Below are 18,554 nucleotides of genomic sequence, written 5' to 3'. Positions count from 1 at the left end.
GTTTAGAATTTTTTAGGCTTCGCCTCGTGTGCAACACATTTTTTTCTTTTAACCATATTTTTGATTTAGTATTCGCCTTACCTCGTCGTGCATTTTTTATTTGGTGTCGTGGAACTTCGCCTATCCCCGTCGTTGTACATTTTTAATTTAGTATGGCTTAGCTTCGCCTCGTTGTTTAGGATTTTTGATTTGGTGTGATTCGGTTTTGCTTGCCCTGTCCCAATGCATACTTATGATTTTTTATATGGTATAATTCTACGATAATCTAGTAAGATTATGGCCCTGTCTTGGAATCAAATATTTCTTCCCAAATTCAATATAGTTCCCTGAAGATACATAACCAAACGCTAATATTTCTTCCCAACAAAACTTGTATATAAAATAACTCAATGTGCTAATATTACACCAAACTTTCAAATTTTCTTCAATGAGTCACCTACTTCAGATTAATTAACTTGAATCTATGAGATTAGTACCTGTTTGGTTGTTCTTAACTTAGAAGAACAACCAAACAAAAGTCTGTATCATTTAGGTAAGTTGAGAGTGTAAGAACCTGATTAAAATTTAATCCAACATTTCACCAGTTTAGTGTTACCCGTCCAAACTAAAAGTGGAATCTAAACAGAAACAATTAAAGATATCAACTGAGGTAGGAAAAAAATTTAAATCGGTAACCGTACCCAGAAACAATTAAAGATATAAACAGAAAGACAGAACACCTTATGAAGATCACCAATGACACTTGTGAAACATAAATATGAAAACAAAATGGAATCTTGTTTTATGCATCCAACTCCACCGACTATCTTATTACTTACAGATTCCTCTCTGCAAAAACCAGAAGTAAAAAAGTTTGAAAACATCGATAAGACGAAAAGAAATGCAGTTGTCTCAACCTTAAGAATACCAGAAAGATTGTTGTTGTCTACCTATTTCGACAGTTCATAGCTCGTTTCTGACATTCCATGGATAGGTATATCATCTAGGATGTCTCGGGGTGATTTGTGCAAACACAATTGCCTCTGGCGAACAACTGCACACTCCTTTCCCTTAAGTTCTTCTTCTGGTTTTAAGAGATCAGCAGAGATGCAGAATAGAAAAACACATGATTTTCACTTCTTTTCTATACATTGATAATGTATGCACTCAATAATTACAAAATCCAAACGAATTTAGATTAGGATGAGTTTTGCTCTACTGAGTTTGTCAAGGATGACATGAGGATACACGCTTCCATTGTTTGTTGGACTCAATCCATGTTGTCTATGCGCCAACTCTAAGCAAAGGACATTCTGACTTCAGTCACCACCACTTCGCAAGAACATCAGTAAAAAACACCATCCCGTACAATTATATCTAAATATCATATATTTAAGCTCTTCAACTCAATTATGCGAGGAAAACATATTCAACTGCCCCCAAAAACAAAAAACAATTACCACAACAAATCAATCAGATAAACATCAATTTACTTACCAACTTATTCAAAAACCTGCTTGTTTCTTGAGACTTGAGCGCAAGTTATGCTTAGGCATAGCCTTGCCTGCAATTCAGCTCAATCCCTGCAACCTAACATGCATCTAATCACTGCATTCCAACAGCAACACCAGTTTCAGTTCAGGTCCATAATTCTATTCTCTGTCACCTAGTCCACCTTCTCAGTTCATTTGGTTCTTGTGAAGCACTCATCTTCTTCCTGCAACTCTATTCTCACACTTCATTCCCCGTAACTGCAATTTCAGATTCAATCAAATCTGAAGTTTGTAATCTTAAAAAAAGTAAATTGGTTGCATCACAAATGGTTGATGAGAGGTTGGATTTGATTTTAGTTTTTCGGGGAAGAGAGCTAGGGTTTTGATCGCCACAACGAGAAAATAAAAGCAGCGGCTGCTGCTGTTGTATCAAATAGAGGGAACTTAGGGGAAGAAATTCAAGGTACTAATTGCTGAATGGTAGATGGGTTTAGATGCATTTGAGCAAACATAAGAAAGTCTATGAAGAAGATGTCGATGCCATGGATTATTGAGTGTAAATTGAGAAGATTAAGAATGAATCGAAGAGTTCATGTGGCTGTAAGACATGGGTTTAGTTTGAATTTGAGATTGCAGTTAGGGTTTGAGAAGTAATTGGAGATGTAATTGATGAACAGAGATGAAAGAATTTCTAGGGTTCGCTGTTGTTATTGATAAATGGAAGTCCGATGATGAATAATAGGTTCTGGTGATTTGAATAGATGGTTAAAAGAGAGAAGAAGATAATAAACTCTTAACCCTAATCAACTCATAACCCTATTTTGTTTTCACCGGAGAAGAAAAGTCGAAACAAAACTCTATTAAATCCAGAAAAATACTGAGATTTTAGTTTTCAAGCTGTAAGAAAACTGGGAAGAGAAGAGTGGCAGCCGTTCTGCGAATAAGAAGACGATAGAATGGTATCTCAGTTAGGTATAGTTTATCACGGGTGTGTTGTCTACCTAACTGGCGTTAGCAACGTCCAGTTAAATTTTCGGTGTAAACAAAGTGTAACAAATTTATTAGATGTAGATCTCTACGTGAGTGTTGTAAACCCACGTTTTTGCTAACGGGGTTACAAACGGCTGGTTAAATATAGGGTGTAATCATAGTGTTGTCAAAGTTTTAGTTAGTGTTTTAACCAATAGAGTCCCGCCAAGTGTCCTCTCCAGGTTTATTAATACCCAAAACTTTTATTCATTTAATTTAAGGGGGTGTTACACTCACCGTGCAACGTGGAAACTTATATGACTTAGCATTTTAAGAGCAAGTCTTATGGTGGAATCCAACTTATTCCAAGTGTGGAAAATTCATGGAATGTCAAGTCTAGTGGCTTCCAAGTTGGGGTTTTCCATAAAAAATCCAAGCAAGGTTCCATGGTTTGGTGGAAGGGTCCATGGAATCCATCTAAACGCCAATAAAAATAGCGTTAAACGCAATTAAGAATTGAGTTTTTTTTTTATCCGTAGATTTAAAATGAGTTGTTGAAAACTAACGGCTGAAAAAAAAACTCCATTCTTAATTGCGTTTTTTTAGCTCCATTCTTAATTGTGTTTTTTTTTATCCGTAGATTTAAAATGAGTTGTTGAAATCTAACGGCTGAAAAAAAAAAAGCTCCATTCTTAATTGCGTTTTTTTAACTTCATTCTTAATTGCGTTTTTTTAGGTCCATTAAGAATAGCGTTTCTAGTATTCCACCATTACACTTGCGCTTCCATCCACAGTTCTAAATACTGAGGTGGCGTGGAAGATGGATGATGGATGGATTCCACCATAAGACTTACTCTAAAGGAGGGAAGATAGTCTTTGGTCTAAGAGGCCAGGTTAAGAAAACGAAAAATCCATCAATGGTGCTGATTTCTTTTACACTAAGGCAACCTTTGTATATACCTTCAGATTACATCATCTTCTTTTACATCGACGCAATCTTCTTCATGGTTCAAAAAAAAGAAAAAAAGAAAAGATCTTCATTGACCTTTTATTTATTTAAAGTTAAAGATCTTTTCTTCTTTGTATTTCAAGTATATACATATGTATATATTTCTTCTATCCATGCAAATTGCAATTATCACTCTATAATTTATGTACGCGTGATTTTGATGTATGCACGATTTCTATGAAAGATTGGTACCTAGCTTGCAAGCTTCGTTTTATCTGGAATTAGTCATTTGATTGTGTAAAAGAAAATTTCAACGTTAAAAGTAAAATAAACATATGAAATTGCAACTAGCTGGATAGGTATAAGAAACGAAAGAAAAGTTCTAAAGTCCAAACAAATTTTGATCGGTGACATAAAGAGCTGTTGCGTGTATCTTTTGTTCCTAATCTTGCATGATGTTAACGAAATCATGTAAAACTAAGGGTGCACAGGAACCGAGCCGGACCGACGGACCGTCCCGGAACCGGTGGAACCGTACCTGGTTTTGTACCTAATCGAGAAATGGGGTACAGGTACCGGTGGAACCGTACCTGGTTTTGTACCTAATCGAGAAATGGGGTACAGGTACCGGTCCAAAAAATAGGAATTGAGGTTAGGGAGGTACAGGTACACGGTCATGACCTAATCTCGTGCCGAACCGTACCGTCTGTACCGAGTAGTAGTAGCCGTTAGATTTAGGGGATGATAAATCAGTAATAGCCGTTAGATTAAAGCCTGGTATATAAGCGAACATTATAGGGGTAGGGTTTCTCTTCTCATTTTCCGTCTCCTCTCCTCTGTCTCTGAGAAGGAGAAGAAGTAAAGAACTCCATTACAGGGACGAGACAATTTTCTTCTGAATCTTCCCTTCTCCATTGTTAACTCCATTACTTACCACCTCTCGATCCAGAAGAAGAAGGAGAAATTGTTAGCCAAAGGTAAGTGTTGAATCAGTTGATTCAGTTCTCCTATTTTGATTTTTGGAACCTAGGGTTTTGAAGTAGTGATGATTTGTATTGTTTACCAAATTAATTACTGTTGATACATTGTTTACCAACTTGATTAACTTAATTCAGGGTTTCACTTTCACAGGGTAAAACAAAGAGAAAAGATTCAAGGAACAATCCAACTCAGAAATTGAAATTGTTAACCAAAGGTAAGTTCATCAAAATCTTTGCTTTTAATCCTGTGAAATATTCTTGTGGAGTGGAGAAAGAGAAGGAAAAGATTAGAGATTTGTTGGATGGTGTTATTGTTTTGAATTATGTTATTCCAAATTCACTGTCTAGTGCTAATCTTTGAATGGTAATGGTGTTGTTTTAGTAATAAAGTTGCACCCTTTGGACTTGAAATGTCGTGGATTGGAACAATTTGAGAAATAGGTTTATTAGAATTATCAATTTGAGTACTTCTTTTTCTTTTTGTTAATGAAATTTGGGTGTTAGTAATTGTTAATGAAATTAGGGTGTTAGTAATTGTTGCTTAATAATTGTTGTTACTCAATTTGTTCTGATTTCTTTTACAACTTAGATTGATGGGTTAATTGTTGCTTAATTCTTTTCTTGTTGCTTACATGATTGCGAGAAGTAGGTAGATAGTAATTGTTGCTTAATTATTTTCTTGTTTTTTTTGAACTTTTTACATTTTGATGAACTTGTATGAGTTCTTAAGTTGTAGATAATCTGGATTAGTTGATCAAGTGTATTGTTGTATGAGTTCTTAAGTTGTAGATAATCTTGATTTGTTTATCTGACTTGATCAAGTGTATTGTTGCAGGTAATCTTGATTAGTTGTTGAAATCTGTTATTGGACTAGAGACAGGACATGACATCTAGTTGCTCTTACTGAGATTAGCATTTTACTTTTTTGTTGTGTTGTATCATGTCACTCATGTGTGTAGTTTACTAGTTTGGCACTGTGTAGTTTACTGAGGTTATATGGAATTGTTTGTCAGTGATGGATGCATCAATTCCAGATAGGGTTCAGAACATAATATGGCGCCATTTCACTAGGAGAAATGTTGAAGAAGCCACTTGCAATTATTGTGGAAGGACATTTAGGGATAACATCTCCAAAAATGGAACTGCTGCCTTGTGGAAGCACTTTAAGAGATGCACCCACAATCCTAATCATAACAGAGCTCACATAATTAATGCTTAGAACTTATGCAGTTATGCTTAATGCTTAGAACTATGATGTCTTTAATGTTTATGAACAATGTCTTTAATGTTTATGAATTTTTATATGTATAAAACAATACTAGACTTTATTTTCAGTTCTTAATTTTTATTTCCTTTGAGGTTCGCCATTTCAGTTCTTATTTCTTCGTCACTTTATAAGTATGAATGTATGAAAGCCCTGAAAATGTGAATGTATTTCAATACTTATTTCTTCTTCTCTTTATAAGTGTATGATATATGTGAATGTTTATTTGTGATTTCGCAGTGATCAAGCTCAAGCATGGATGCATCAAGTCAAGCTCATGGAACAGCTACTCCTACACCTGCTTCAGATGCTACACCTACAACTACTACAGAAACAGTTATTGGATCCTCTATCCAACCAACAGATGGAGCAACAGAGCCAGCAGCAATAGATGTAGAAGCTACTTCTACTCAAATTGGTGGTAAGAATAAGATACTTCTGACATTTAGAATCATTTCACTAGGAAGAATGTTAAAGAAGCTGAATGTAATTACTGCAAGAAGATAATAAAGGCTCATACTGGAAGGAATGGTACAAGTGGAATGTGGAAGCACTTTAACAGATGCAAGTAGAATCCTAACAAGCCAAAGCCAAAAGGACAACAAACTCTGTCATTAAAACCTGCAACACTGGGTGAGGATGAAGGTCAGTTAGTCTCTACTATTTTCATTCAAGACAAATGTAAAAGGGCAGTTGTTGAGTTTATTATAATTGATGAGATGTCCTTTAGAGCAGTTGGGGGTGAAGGTTTTAGGAGAATGATGCATGTCTTAGAGCCTAGATTTGTTGTACCAAGTAGAATGACTGTTTACAGATGTTTATTAGAAATGTATGTAGATGAGAAAGAGAAGTTGAAAACTTAGTTCAAGTCAGGAAAGCAGAGGGTTAGTTTGACAACAGAAACATGGACTTCACCAAATAATTTCAACTACATTTGTGTAACAGTTTACTTTATTGATCAGCATTGGAAGTTAGAAAAGAGAATTATTATGTATTGTGAGGTTAGTGGTCACAAAGGAATTGATATTGGTGAGATGTTGGAGAAGTGCTTGTCTGATTGGGGGCTTAAAGATGTTTTTTCTGTCACTTTGGATAATGTTAGTGCCAACAAGGTAGCAATTGATTATTTGACCACTAGTATTGTTTCAATGACATGGGCAGAAGAGAGAGCTAAGTATTTGCATGTAAGTATATGTATATGATTTTTTTTTTACTTCCTAGTTAGAATTGTGTTTATTAGTTATTACTTTGTACAAAAATCTAATACTTGTATGAATCTACATCTTTTCAGGTAAGGTATGCAGCTCATGTAATTGCACTTGTTGTAAAAGATGATGTAAGGGTCTACAACAAATCAATTGCAAGAATAAGGTCAGTTGTCAAGTATATAAAGGGTTCTCCATCTAGGTTGGCTAAGCTTGGGCATTGTGCAAATTTTAGTTGGAATAAAGTCTAAGATAGCATTGATATTAGATGTTAAGACTAGGCGGAACAACACATTCTTGATGCTAGAGGCTGCACTAGTGTTTGAAAGAGCTTTCACTAGGTTAGAAAGGTATGATAAGGAATATCAGAAGTTGTTTTATATCCCCACTAAAGACAATGAGAAATATTTAACCGATGCTAATGATTTTGATATTGATCCTAATATTGGTGAAGAAGAAGAAGAATTTAGTGAAGAAGAACAAGAAGGAGAAGATGATGTGAAAGGCAAGAAGAAGGCACAAAAGAAAAAGAATGCTATAGTGAAGAAACCTGCTCCATGTCAAGAGGACTGGATCTTTGCCAGAGACCTTGTGAAATGTTTGAAGGTATTCTTTGATGCCACTGTTGCATTTTCAGCCCTAACTAAGGTAACAACACATACATTCTTATGGCAATTAGTTCTCATTTATGAACAACTAGTTGAGTTTAGAGATAATGTAGATGAAGATCCTTTTATTGCAACTATGGCTGCCAAAATGTTTAAGAAGTATAACAAATATTGGGGTGATTATGCAAAGATGAACTCTATAACTTTTTTTTGCCATGTTTTTGGATCCTAGAGAGAAAGAAAAAGGACTAGAATTTGATCTTGAGTGTTTGTATGGGAAGAAGTCTCCAAAGGTTGAACTTGTTATGAGGGGTGTGTTATTGGATTTTAAGATTCTATTTGAAGAATATAAGGATGTGTATTCATTTCATGAGGAGGAGTCAAGTACTTCTATGCAGGGACAAGACAAATTAGTGGTGAGTAAATCAGGGGCAGGCCCAAGTCGTATGAAAGAGTTGATGTCAAGGAGTAAGAGGTTCAAGAGCAACCCAGATGATGATGTGGGAAAAACAGAGTTGGATAAATATTTGATAGACAAGTTTGAAGAAGGTGAAGGAGAAGATGGTGATGATGATGATGATGAGTTTGACTTATTGGGTTGGTGGAAGACCAACGGTAACAAGTATAAGATACTTGGACATATGGCTAAGGACATACTATCCACTCCCATGTCTTATGTTGCCTCTGAATCTGCTTTTAGCACAGGAAAGCGAGTGTTAAGTCCTTGTAGAAGCTATTTATCTACAAGGACAGTTGAGGCATTGCTTTGCACACAAAGATGGCTAAGGAAGTCAATACAACTTGATCTTTTATGCGACTACATACCAGATGACGATGTCGAAGTTGAAGAAGTAACATATTCTATTCACAAATTTCTTTTTCCTTATTACTTTTTTTAGTAATAGTTACTAACTGCCTAACTTGTTGTTACTTTTTATTGCAGAGTTACTGGGTCCTATCAAAAATAATGCCACCACCTGTGGAGCCGTGGAATAGATCTCCACAACACTTCAGCCATGCTACAACTTCAACTAACTTTCTATTAGTTGTTGGTCAGTCATCAGTATATGTGTTTGTGCTACTGCTACTTGAGTACTTGTTATTTTGTTAAGACTTTGGTTGTTTGTCAGTTAGTGTGCTACTGCTACTTGTCAACACTTTGGTTGTTTGACACTTTGGTTTGCTAGTATAATTATTGCTACTTTTAGGTTGTTACTTTGTTCTTTGATTGAGATATTGCTTAATATATTGAAAAAAGTAACCGGTCCAAAATTTTGGAACCGGGGATAGGGAGGTACAGGTACTCGGTCTTGACAATAATCGAGCCGAACCGTACCGTGTGCACCCTTAGGTAAAACGAAAAAGAAAGAACAGAAAAACAAGCAAGCTAAATTCGATTTTTTTACCCAGTACTGCAAGTGCAACATATATAGTCAATCAATTATTTTTATTGTCTTAAAAATTGTAGATAATATATGCTCTTTTGATTCTTTTATCTTGTGTTGTTGAAGAGTAAATATGAAGTTTGGATCAGTCTGTCTGGAATACCAGAATCAACACCCAGTCAATTAGTATTTTACTCCAAGTTGGTTTTAGTTTTTGGAGGAAAAAAAAAAGGTCAAGTTAGACATTGTCAATGCCGTTTCCATCGACCGTCACAAACCGTCATGTCGTCATTCTTGATTAAGTTATTCTCTAGTTCCATATATAATCTCTATAACTCCCTTCCAATTGAAACTAGTTAGATTATATCAGAAGAACACAAAAATGAGAAACCAGCCATTTCTTCATTTTGGTCTGTTAGGCATTATCCTTGTTCTTTGCTTAGCTCGAATACCCTCTCATCAAGCTCACCAACAACATCATTTCCCAAATCCTAGACTCAGAAGTGCTTACAAATCTCTTCAAGCATGGAAACATGCAATTATATCTGATCCAAAGAAGTTTACATCGAATTGGTATGGACCCGATGTCTGCAGCTACAATGGTGTTTTTTGTGCACCAGCACTTGATAATCCTTACATTGAAACAGTTGCGGGAATTGATCTCAACCATCAAAACATTGCTGGTTCATTACCACGTGAACTTGGTCTTCTTACCGATCTCGCCCTTTTTCACATCAACTCGAATAGATTTTGCGGAACCATTCCTGAAACTTTTAGAAGGCTTCGTCTTTTATTTGAGTTGGATATCAGTAACAATAGATTTGCAGGTAAGTTCCCTTCGGTAGTACTTTGTCTACCTTCACTCAAATTTCTTGATATTCGATTTAATAAATTCGAAGGCAAAGTTCCTTCCAAGCTCTTTGATATGAAACTCGATGCGCTCTTTATAAACGACAACAAATTTCGGTTCACTATCCCGGATAACTTCGCCAACTCGACTGTTTCCGTGCTTGTATTGGCAAATAACAAACTTAAAGGTTGTTTCCCTCCCGACATGGAAAAAATGACGCGAACACTGAATGAGATTATTCTTATGAACAATGGGCTGCATTCATGTTTACCTCCAGATATTGGAAATTTGAATAAGTTGACCGTTTTCGACATAAGTTTCAACAATTTTGTTGGGCCACTGCCTGAGATGATGGGTGATATGAAGAGTTTGGAGCAACTAAATGTTGGACACAACAAATTTTCAGGAGATATCCCACCAAGTATTTGTTCTCTACCGAAATTGGGAAATTTTACATACTCGTATAATTATTTCGATGGCGATGCACCAAGCTGTTTGGAGCTACCTGCTAAGGATAATAGAAAGAACTGTTTTCCAGAACAACCATTACAGCGATCAGAGGAGGATTGTTCATCGGTTCTTTCGCACCCTGTGGATTGTGCTGCATTCGGTTGTTCAACAAGTCATTTACCTCCACCTCCGCCATATATAGCACCACCTCCATAGACCATAAATCAATCATTGTACTATTTTATGGCAGGTTTTGTTTGTCTTTACTTTGGTATTGATTGTATAAAATGCCAAATGAATGTAATCCATTTTATGATAGATGCACAGTACGTAGTTCACTTGATAAACATTCCTTTTTTTTCTTTTTTTGAAACAGAAAGAAATGATTGATATTAATCATGATGAAGAGCTAAAATAAGTTTCCTCCTCCATTAGTATTGATAAAACTTGGAGGAGGAGTAGACCAAACTCTAGACACTTTACCAACACTAGCATGTTTCGGAAAAACATATTCTCTCCGTTTTTTTTAATAGGCCAGTTTCTATAAATAAAAGTTTCAAAAAAATAGGCCAGTTTTCTAATTGGAAAAGTCAAATGTTATTTTAATTTTTTGGGACCACTTTTCTCTTAACTTCTTTTGATGACAAGTGTCATGTGGACCACTTCACTTTACTTCTTTTGCTAACAAGTGTCATGGGGACCATTTCACTTCACTTCTTTTATTGACAAGTGTCATGAGGACCACTTTCAATGATTAGTTCTCTTAATTTCCTTAAATTTCGCTAAAAACAAAACTGGCATATTAAAAAAGAACGGAGGGAGTATGTTATTTTCTTTCTCTTTTCAGGCACATAATTTCTTTTTCCTCGACAAAAGCAAACATATCGAAAAAGCTTATCAAAAATAAGCAAAGAAAACAAAATCACACGACAAACAAATCACACAACCCCCTGAACCCCAATACCCAAAAGAAAAAGATCTACTTAATTTACATAAAATTGGCCACAATTGGACATAAGTCATATAACACTGTCAAGATGAATCCCTTACATAGCTCGATGGTTTTTGCACCAGTAAAAAGCTTGAGTTTTGATTTGTTTTATAAGTTTTTTCACATTGAACATTCCGTTTTCAAAGACTAGCTCGTTCCGATTCGTCATTCCTCCAGATTATCCATGAGATCGTCGCTGGAAGGACCTTCCAAAGCACATGACCAGCAACTGTCAAGTTTTCGAACCTCCATCCCTTGATAATAAGGTCAATACAATTGGGCATAACCCAGTCCAAGCTCGGATAAGGAAGAAACTGCATAGCCGATTCGTCTATTTTGCGGCAAAAGAGACAAATGTTGATTACCAAAGTACGTTTTTTTGCGTAGAATGTCAATTGTTGCAATCTTATTATGATAGACCCGCCAAAGAAAGAATCCTATTTTGTGTGGCAAGCCCTGGACTATATATTGGTTACTATTTCACGATCTTTGTTAAACCAAGCATAAGTCGACTTCACACTGAAATTTCCAGATTTGTCGACCGACCAATGGATTAAATCTTCACCTGAACCCAACGAAACATTCTCAATGATAGGAATGAGGGAAGAGACTTCTTCTATCTGATTATTGTAGAGTCTTCTTTCGAGACACAAATTCCAAGCTCCACTATTAGAAAGAGTTTGTGCACATCTCATAATTGTCTAGTTCTTTGTGGTAGTATTGGCGTAGATAAGAGGGTATCTTGAACAGAAGGCTTGATCTCTTTAGGCACATAATAACATTGCCAAGAGGTAAAAAAACTAAAAACATCTCTGATATCGAGAATCAAATTATGAAGTTTCCAGTCTGTGTCGAGACTCATTATTCACTCCGTCCACTACTAGTTTAGCGTTTAGTTCAAAGTTTACCTGAAAATAGACGAGGGTATCCAAATACACCACGATCTTTTATTTATTAACCTATAAGTCTTCTAACGAATGTGATCGTTTATGGACAGAGTCGAGACAATACGACAATTCGGTTCACACTTCGTGAGATCGAGACAATACTAAAAACAAGATCACTTGTGTGATTGACTATGGATACAAGATCGAGACGATACGACAACAAAGTGTGTACTTGATAATAGGTTCGGAAATAACCGAAACTCTATAAGATCAATATCAAGTATTACGGAGTTAACGTACTTGTGTATTTTAATTAATTATAATAATAATTATAATGTTGAAAACAAAGTAAAAGACACAACAAGATTTTGTTAACGAGGAAACCTCAAATGCAGGAAAACCCCGGGACCTAATCCAGTTTTGAATACTCTCAGAATTAAGCCGCTATACAAAATCAAATACCAACTTTGTATAGTTGAGACCAAGCAGACTACCCCTAGCTACTTAGTTCCCTAAGTATCCCTGCGCCTTCGACTTCTAGAGTCACGCACGTGAATAGCAATTCCTTTGGATCGAATTCCAAACAGCAACAGAAGAATTTGTTTGGCAACCACTCTAATCAATCTTTCTAGAAGATATGTGAGTTGTTGACAAAGTCTCTTATGTTTAATCTAATAAACTCCTTTGTCTGGTTTGATCAATCAGTATAGATCCTAACGAGAAACTATAAACTGATGCCAATCTCATGCAACTAATCAATCAAATCTATCATAGATAAACTAGTTGGATCGCAGTCGATCCAGATTTGTGCACTAAATCCACAAGATACAAAAACTAATAAGAATTTTTTTCGTCTTCACATCTTCTATTGCCTTCAAAAACCTGCACAACAACACTTGAATTCTCTTGTGATCAATCACACACAGAACGGAGTCTGTTAACAGTGGATTATCACAAGATGTCTTTAGATCTAACAACAATTCTAAAGATCCCGTCTGTTTTACCACACTTCCAAACAAGTTTAGAATTGGTTCTACCAAAATTCCAAGACTACAATGTGATCGGTCATACCAAGTCACAATGGTTAGTTGTGATCGGTCCTACCAAGTCACATACATTATACCAATCACATGGATTGGTTCTACCTAAACATGGTACCTACTTGTGATCGGCCATACCAGTCACTAGGATCGGTCATACCAATTACAAGGATCGGTCACACAACCTCTTATGATCGATCACACCAATTACCAGAATCGGTCACACCAATTACAAGGATCGATCATACCATCTCATGGTGATTACTTAAGATCGGTTGCACCAATTACCAGAACCGGTCATACCAAATCATAAGTTTAGGTATTGTGATCGGTTAAACCAAGATACATAACCTGAGTTAAGATCGGTTCTACCAACTCACACATATTGGTCATCCGAAGAATATGTAATGAATAGCCGGACCAATATACCTATTGATTTCCCTTTCAATTCACGAAACAAGTTCACGAACCTAATTCCTTAAAAAATGTAAAACATTGTTTCCTAGGATGAAATCTTCACCATAAACCTATACACATAATCATAAAACTATATACAAGATTATGTCGATGTCATATCTATGAAGTTCAAAAGATAAGTGTTATACTTCGTAATGTAATTCCTTAATACTATGACTATACTATTATGATCATGTTTATCCACTAGAGTATTATTTATATACAAGCTTGGCATGTTATGTTTTCAATATAGCACGACTTGAAAGATACGTTAGGAATGGAAACAAGTTCAAGTCAATATTATTAACCTCAAGTAGAAGGATGATGTCCTCGTTGTAGTCGTTACTTCTTCTCATTCTTCAGGTCTTCGTAGTAATACTTGTATGTCTCAACATTCCTAGACTTTCTAGTCTAACCTAAACGAAGTTGACTCTACTATTTAATCAAGTATCTCTATATGAGTTTTGTTACTAAAATATGACAACCAAACTTGACATACCAACACTTGGTGGGTTCAACCGAGCTATGCTTAACATTATTGCTATCAGTCCTAAATCTTTTGACCATTTAGTTGCTTCCCATAGACCCCTACATTCCGCATGCTCTGCAAACTTCTGTTAAATAGATGTCTTTTGAGCCCCTGTGCTTTCCTGCAAAATTACGAAGAGTTGGACCAATACCATCTGAATTTGTAAAAGTATGAAAACTACCATCACAATTGATAGTTAAGACTCCCAATAAGAGGGGGAATCCAAAGGATATTTTCCTTATTAACTTAAGAAGTGGAAAGTTTATTTTGTTTAGGGTTAGACTCGTGATCAGCTGTATTTTTCCTACAAGCAGCAATGATCTGATTTGGAGAGAAATCTTTTCCTTGAAAGACTTTATTACACCTAGATGTCCAGATTGTCCAGGAAATAATAGCAAATCTTATCATGTCTTCCTCACTAAAACCCAATCTTACAGAGAGACATTGTTATTGAGTTGCAGACCCATAATTAAAAACCAGACAACCTTAGAAACCACACACTCTTTAATAATGTGAGATGGAGATTCTTGCACCTGAGAACAAAAAAAGTCAACTTGCAGCCAAGTCCTGAATCACGCTTATTAATTTGTCTCTTGTGGGCAGAATATTCTTGATGCATTTCCATAAAATCTGGTTAACTCTTGGGATAGTAGGTAATTTCCATAGCCTCTTGAATATCGATTGCATTCTAGGATCCACTGTATTTTGATGATTAGATTCTTCAAACATCTTTTTGTATGCCGACTTTAGTGTAAAATTTTCACTTCTCTCTAAGGCCCATATTAATTAAATAAGAAACTGGTATCCCAGGAAACCGAATATTCATCAAAAATTTGATGGACATAGATAACTTGTTGATGATTAGTAACCCTTGTTTTGGAAAAGGTGTAGCATCTAGCTCCGATATCCATCTGTGCACCCAGATCAAGATGTTCTTTCCATAACCTACACTCAGCAGTTGTACTTTTAAATGAAATTGAGTTCTGAAGAAATACTTCTCCAAGACCATGTAGTATTGTTTTTCTTGCTGAGATTGAAGACTTTACCATCTGGAAAGTATTTTACTTTGAATGACTTTGAACATATACAAGTACTATATGTGCATATTTTCCAAGCTGACTTTGCTAATAAAGCATTTTTGAAGATATGAAAGTATTTAAACCCTAATCATCCTTCTTCTTTAGGTTTATTTACATTCCTCTAAGAGATGAAGTACTTACCTTTGTTGGACTTTTTGTTTCTCCAGAATGCCTGCTGTGTTGAGTTCATCTTGGATATAGTTGAATCTGGAAGTTTAAAGCTTATCATATGGTGAATTGGAGTATTGGTTACATTTTTAACCATTAATGACCATTTCAGACATGTTGATGCACCTCTACTTAGACAGTTTGTTTTACATCTTGTCTATTAATGTAGCAAATGGTATTTTCTTGTTTCTGCTAACAAAAAAAGGTAACCCCATATATTTCTCTTCTTTGATACCAAGTTGTCTAACTTGCGTTATGCCATTTATGCCTTGGCAGCATGAAGGACTTACATTCTTTCTAAAAATAATGTTGACTTGTAGCTTTCCTGAGCATGCACTAAACATATTTATAACTTCAAGTAGCTTATTGGTTTGATCAAAGTTTGCTTTGCAAAAAAAGCAGACAGTTATCTGCAAATAATAAGTGGTTGATTTTAGGGGCTGATTTAGAGATCTTCATAACTGTCAATTGATGAGTTAACTCATAGTGAGTAGATATCTTGAAAAATATTTCATTGCAAGAATGAATAGGTATGGGGATATATGGCCCCCCTATCGTATTCACCTTGATGGATTGAAAGCTTGAGTAGGAGAGCCATTGAGCATGATTTCAATCTGAGTCGTATTGAGATAAGTTGGCAGAGTTTATCATCAAAAGAGAATTTCTTAAGAACTTCTATCAAGAAAACCAATTCTAACCTATCACGCCTTTGATATATCCATCTTCAGAGAAAGATAGCCAGTTCTTCCTTTTTCCTTCTTCATTGCCTGCAGTAATCCGTAAACCAAACAAATATTTTTAGATATTAACCTTCCAGGAACATAGGCCGACTGCATATGAGAGAAAATATTCACTATATGTTTCTTAAGTCTTAGGGAAATTAACTTAGAGATTTTTAGAGCATAGCTCGGTTGAACCCACCAAGCGTTGGTATATCAAGTTTGGTTGTCATATTTTAGTATCAAAACTCATCTAAAGTCGCTTGATTAAATAATAGAGTCATCTTCGTTTAGGTGAGACTAGAAAGTATAGGAATATTGAGAGTACAAGTATTACTCCGAAGACCTGAAGAATATTAAGAAGTAACGACTACAACGAGGACATAATCCTTCCACTTGAGGTTAGTAATATTGGATTGGTATTGCTTCCATTCTTAATGTATATTTCAAGTCGGATTATATTGAAAACATAACATGTGAAGCTGTATATAAATACTCTAGTGGTTAGACTTGGTCATATCATTATGATCAAAGTGTTAAGGAATTTAATGAATCAATTACGAAGTATAAATGCTTATCTTTTGGAACTTCGTAAATACAACATCAACATAATATTTGTATACAGTCTCTTGATTATGCGTAAGATATAGGTATGATTTCACCCTAGGAAACAGTGTTTTATAACATTTGTTTAAAGGAAGTACATATATGAAATTGTTTCTAATACGTATTGATATCTGTACCTCGGTGACTATTATTATAGAGGCGGAATTCAGAATAATAATAGATGGAAGCTAGAAACAGAAGACACAAAGTAGTAATTCGAAAAAATATATCTTCTCTAGATCATGAACAAGAAAACTATTATAACTCTCTCTTTGTTACGCTCACAATCTCTCTAAACAGTTGATCAACCTTAAACTGTTTGCTAAGCTTGCTTTTGCAATAATCAATTGCCTCACAAACTTCTCTCTATGCGTGCATGTTAAACCTCCTTTTCTAGGGGTAAAACCACACTCTCTAGATTGTCTTAGCTATGAGATAAACATCTCTATTAATAGCTTTCGGTTTGGTTTCTCAAAACTTCTAGGAACTATTTCCCTTTCTAATACTAATTCCTTTTCTAGGTATATTTCCATTTCTAGGAATATTACCTTGTCTAGGAAGTATTACCTTATCTAGGTATACTTCCTTACTTTGGTTTGGTTTCCCAACCTCTTAAGAATATATTTCCTGACTAAAAGTATTGTCTAAAACAAAACCCTCTCCCAACTAGGAATTCTGTCCAAATAAGGATTCCTTCCTAATATAGGATTCTTCCCTCAACTTAGCTTGAGGTTTATTGGTTCCCGGAGAGAGGAAGATACACATGTATTAGTTTCATAATCGAAAGGAAATCATGATTGGTCAAGTTCTTTATTGAAAATATTTTGATTGACCAATATAAGATGAAAAGATAGAACCTACCTTAACTTGTTGAGATTTGAGGTATAACCGGTCATAGCCTATCTTGTGTAGCATGTTGTAATCGGTCAAAAGCTACTTTGTGAAGCATGGTGTAACTGGTCACAAGCTACATTGGGGAAGTTAGTTGTAATCAGTCACAAGCTACCTTTTGGAAGCATGGTGTAACCAGTCACAAGCTAATTTGGGAAGTTAATTGTAATCGGTCACAAATTTCTCTGGGAACTGATAGACGCATTTATGTGTCTATTTTGTTCTCAATGTTCTGTATTGTTAGACTAGATTAAGTACTTATTGTGTTATTTTGTGTTATTGTAGGAAATTTTAGAGAAATAAGCCCTTGCGGAGAAATGGGCTCAAAAAGCAGTATTTTACACCCCGGAGAAATGTACCGTAGGCACCCCAGAAATGCACCGGAAGCGTCCCAGAAATGTCCCGGAGGAACCCAGAAAAATTATTATTTCCACCCCAATTGATATTCGCACCCCAACACTCTAGATAAGGGGCACTTTCTTCAACAATTTGAATTTGTGTTTTTGGCGAGAAATGAAGTTTTCAACTGGCAGAATTTTGATTGTCAAAATGAATTGGTTAGAGTGCGATTCAATCGCTGAAAATTGGCAGAAAGATGTGATTTGGCATAAGGAACAAAGTTTGGGTGGTGGTTTCGATCAAATTTGGCTGGAATACGTGTTTTGATTCTCGAGTTCAAAACAGGGCAAGCATGCACTGGAGGATGATAATCACGCGTCATGGAGAGTTATGGACGTGTTCTGATGATGTGGAATGGCTCAAGCATCACTTTGGGTCGTGAAGAATCGATTTGGAGCGTGGAGGGAGGAAGTTTACGAAAGAAATTCCAAGTTTGGTAAGAAAATATTCGGAAAATATTGTTATTCACTGCTCGCATAATGAAGAATTATATTGGAGTTATTGGCGAGATTTGGAGCTGTTGTTTGGTATAAATAGGCTCTTTGGGTCTACTAGAGAGGGTGTCGAGAGTCTGGGGGGCTGAGGAGAGCCAGAGAAGAAGAAATTCGAGTTTTCCCAAACTCGGTTTCTGCTGCTGCTGCTGCTGAAGAACATGAA

At 35.7% G+C, this 18,554-nt stretch overlaps 2 protein-coding genes and 1 long non-coding RNA gene across 3 annotated transcripts; 2 read left to right on the top strand and 1 right to left on the bottom strand.

Moving 5' to 3' along the window:
* Positions 1-605: 605 nt before the first annotated feature.
* Positions 606-2,389, bottom strand: LOC113347160. Its single transcript, XR_003358769.1, has 2 exons — positions 930-2,389; positions 606-828 (listed from the first exon to the last, which is right to left on the bottom strand). It is a non-coding gene; the product is annotated as an uncharacterized LOC113347160 (long non-coding RNA).
* Positions 2,390-5,889: 3,500 nt separating this feature from the next.
* LOC113350746 lies at positions 5,890-8,443 on the top strand. The gene is made up of 7 exons (XM_026594870.1): positions 5,890-6,120; positions 6,597-6,818; positions 6,926-7,005; positions 7,121-7,189; positions 7,310-7,597; positions 7,680-8,011; positions 8,391-8,443. Exons 1-7 carry the CDS (start codon positions 5,890-5,892, stop codon positions 8,441-8,443), a joined length of 1,275 nt encoding a protein of 424 aa, XP_026450655.1.
* Positions 8,444-9,181: 738 nt separating this feature from the next.
* Positions 9,182-10,494, top strand: LOC113353050 (leucine-rich repeat extensin-like protein 6). Its single transcript, XM_026596771.1, has one exon. The coding sequence runs from the start codon at positions 9,215-9,217 to the stop codon at positions 10,346-10,348; it is 1,134 nt and encodes a 377-aa protein (XP_026452556.1). The 5' UTR covers positions 9,182-9,214; the 3' UTR covers positions 10,349-10,494.
* Positions 10,495-18,554: the final 8,060 nt, after the last annotated feature.

This window comes from Papaver somniferum, chromosome 2, assembly GCF_003573695.1.
Source record: "Papaver somniferum cultivar HN1 chromosome 2, ASM357369v1, whole genome shotgun sequence".
Classification (NCBI taxonomy): Eukaryota; Viridiplantae; Streptophyta; class Magnoliopsida; order Ranunculales; family Papaveraceae; genus Papaver; species Papaver somniferum.
Note: the sequence above shows the minus strand (reverse complement) of the source record. Positions and strands in the feature narration are given on the sequence as shown.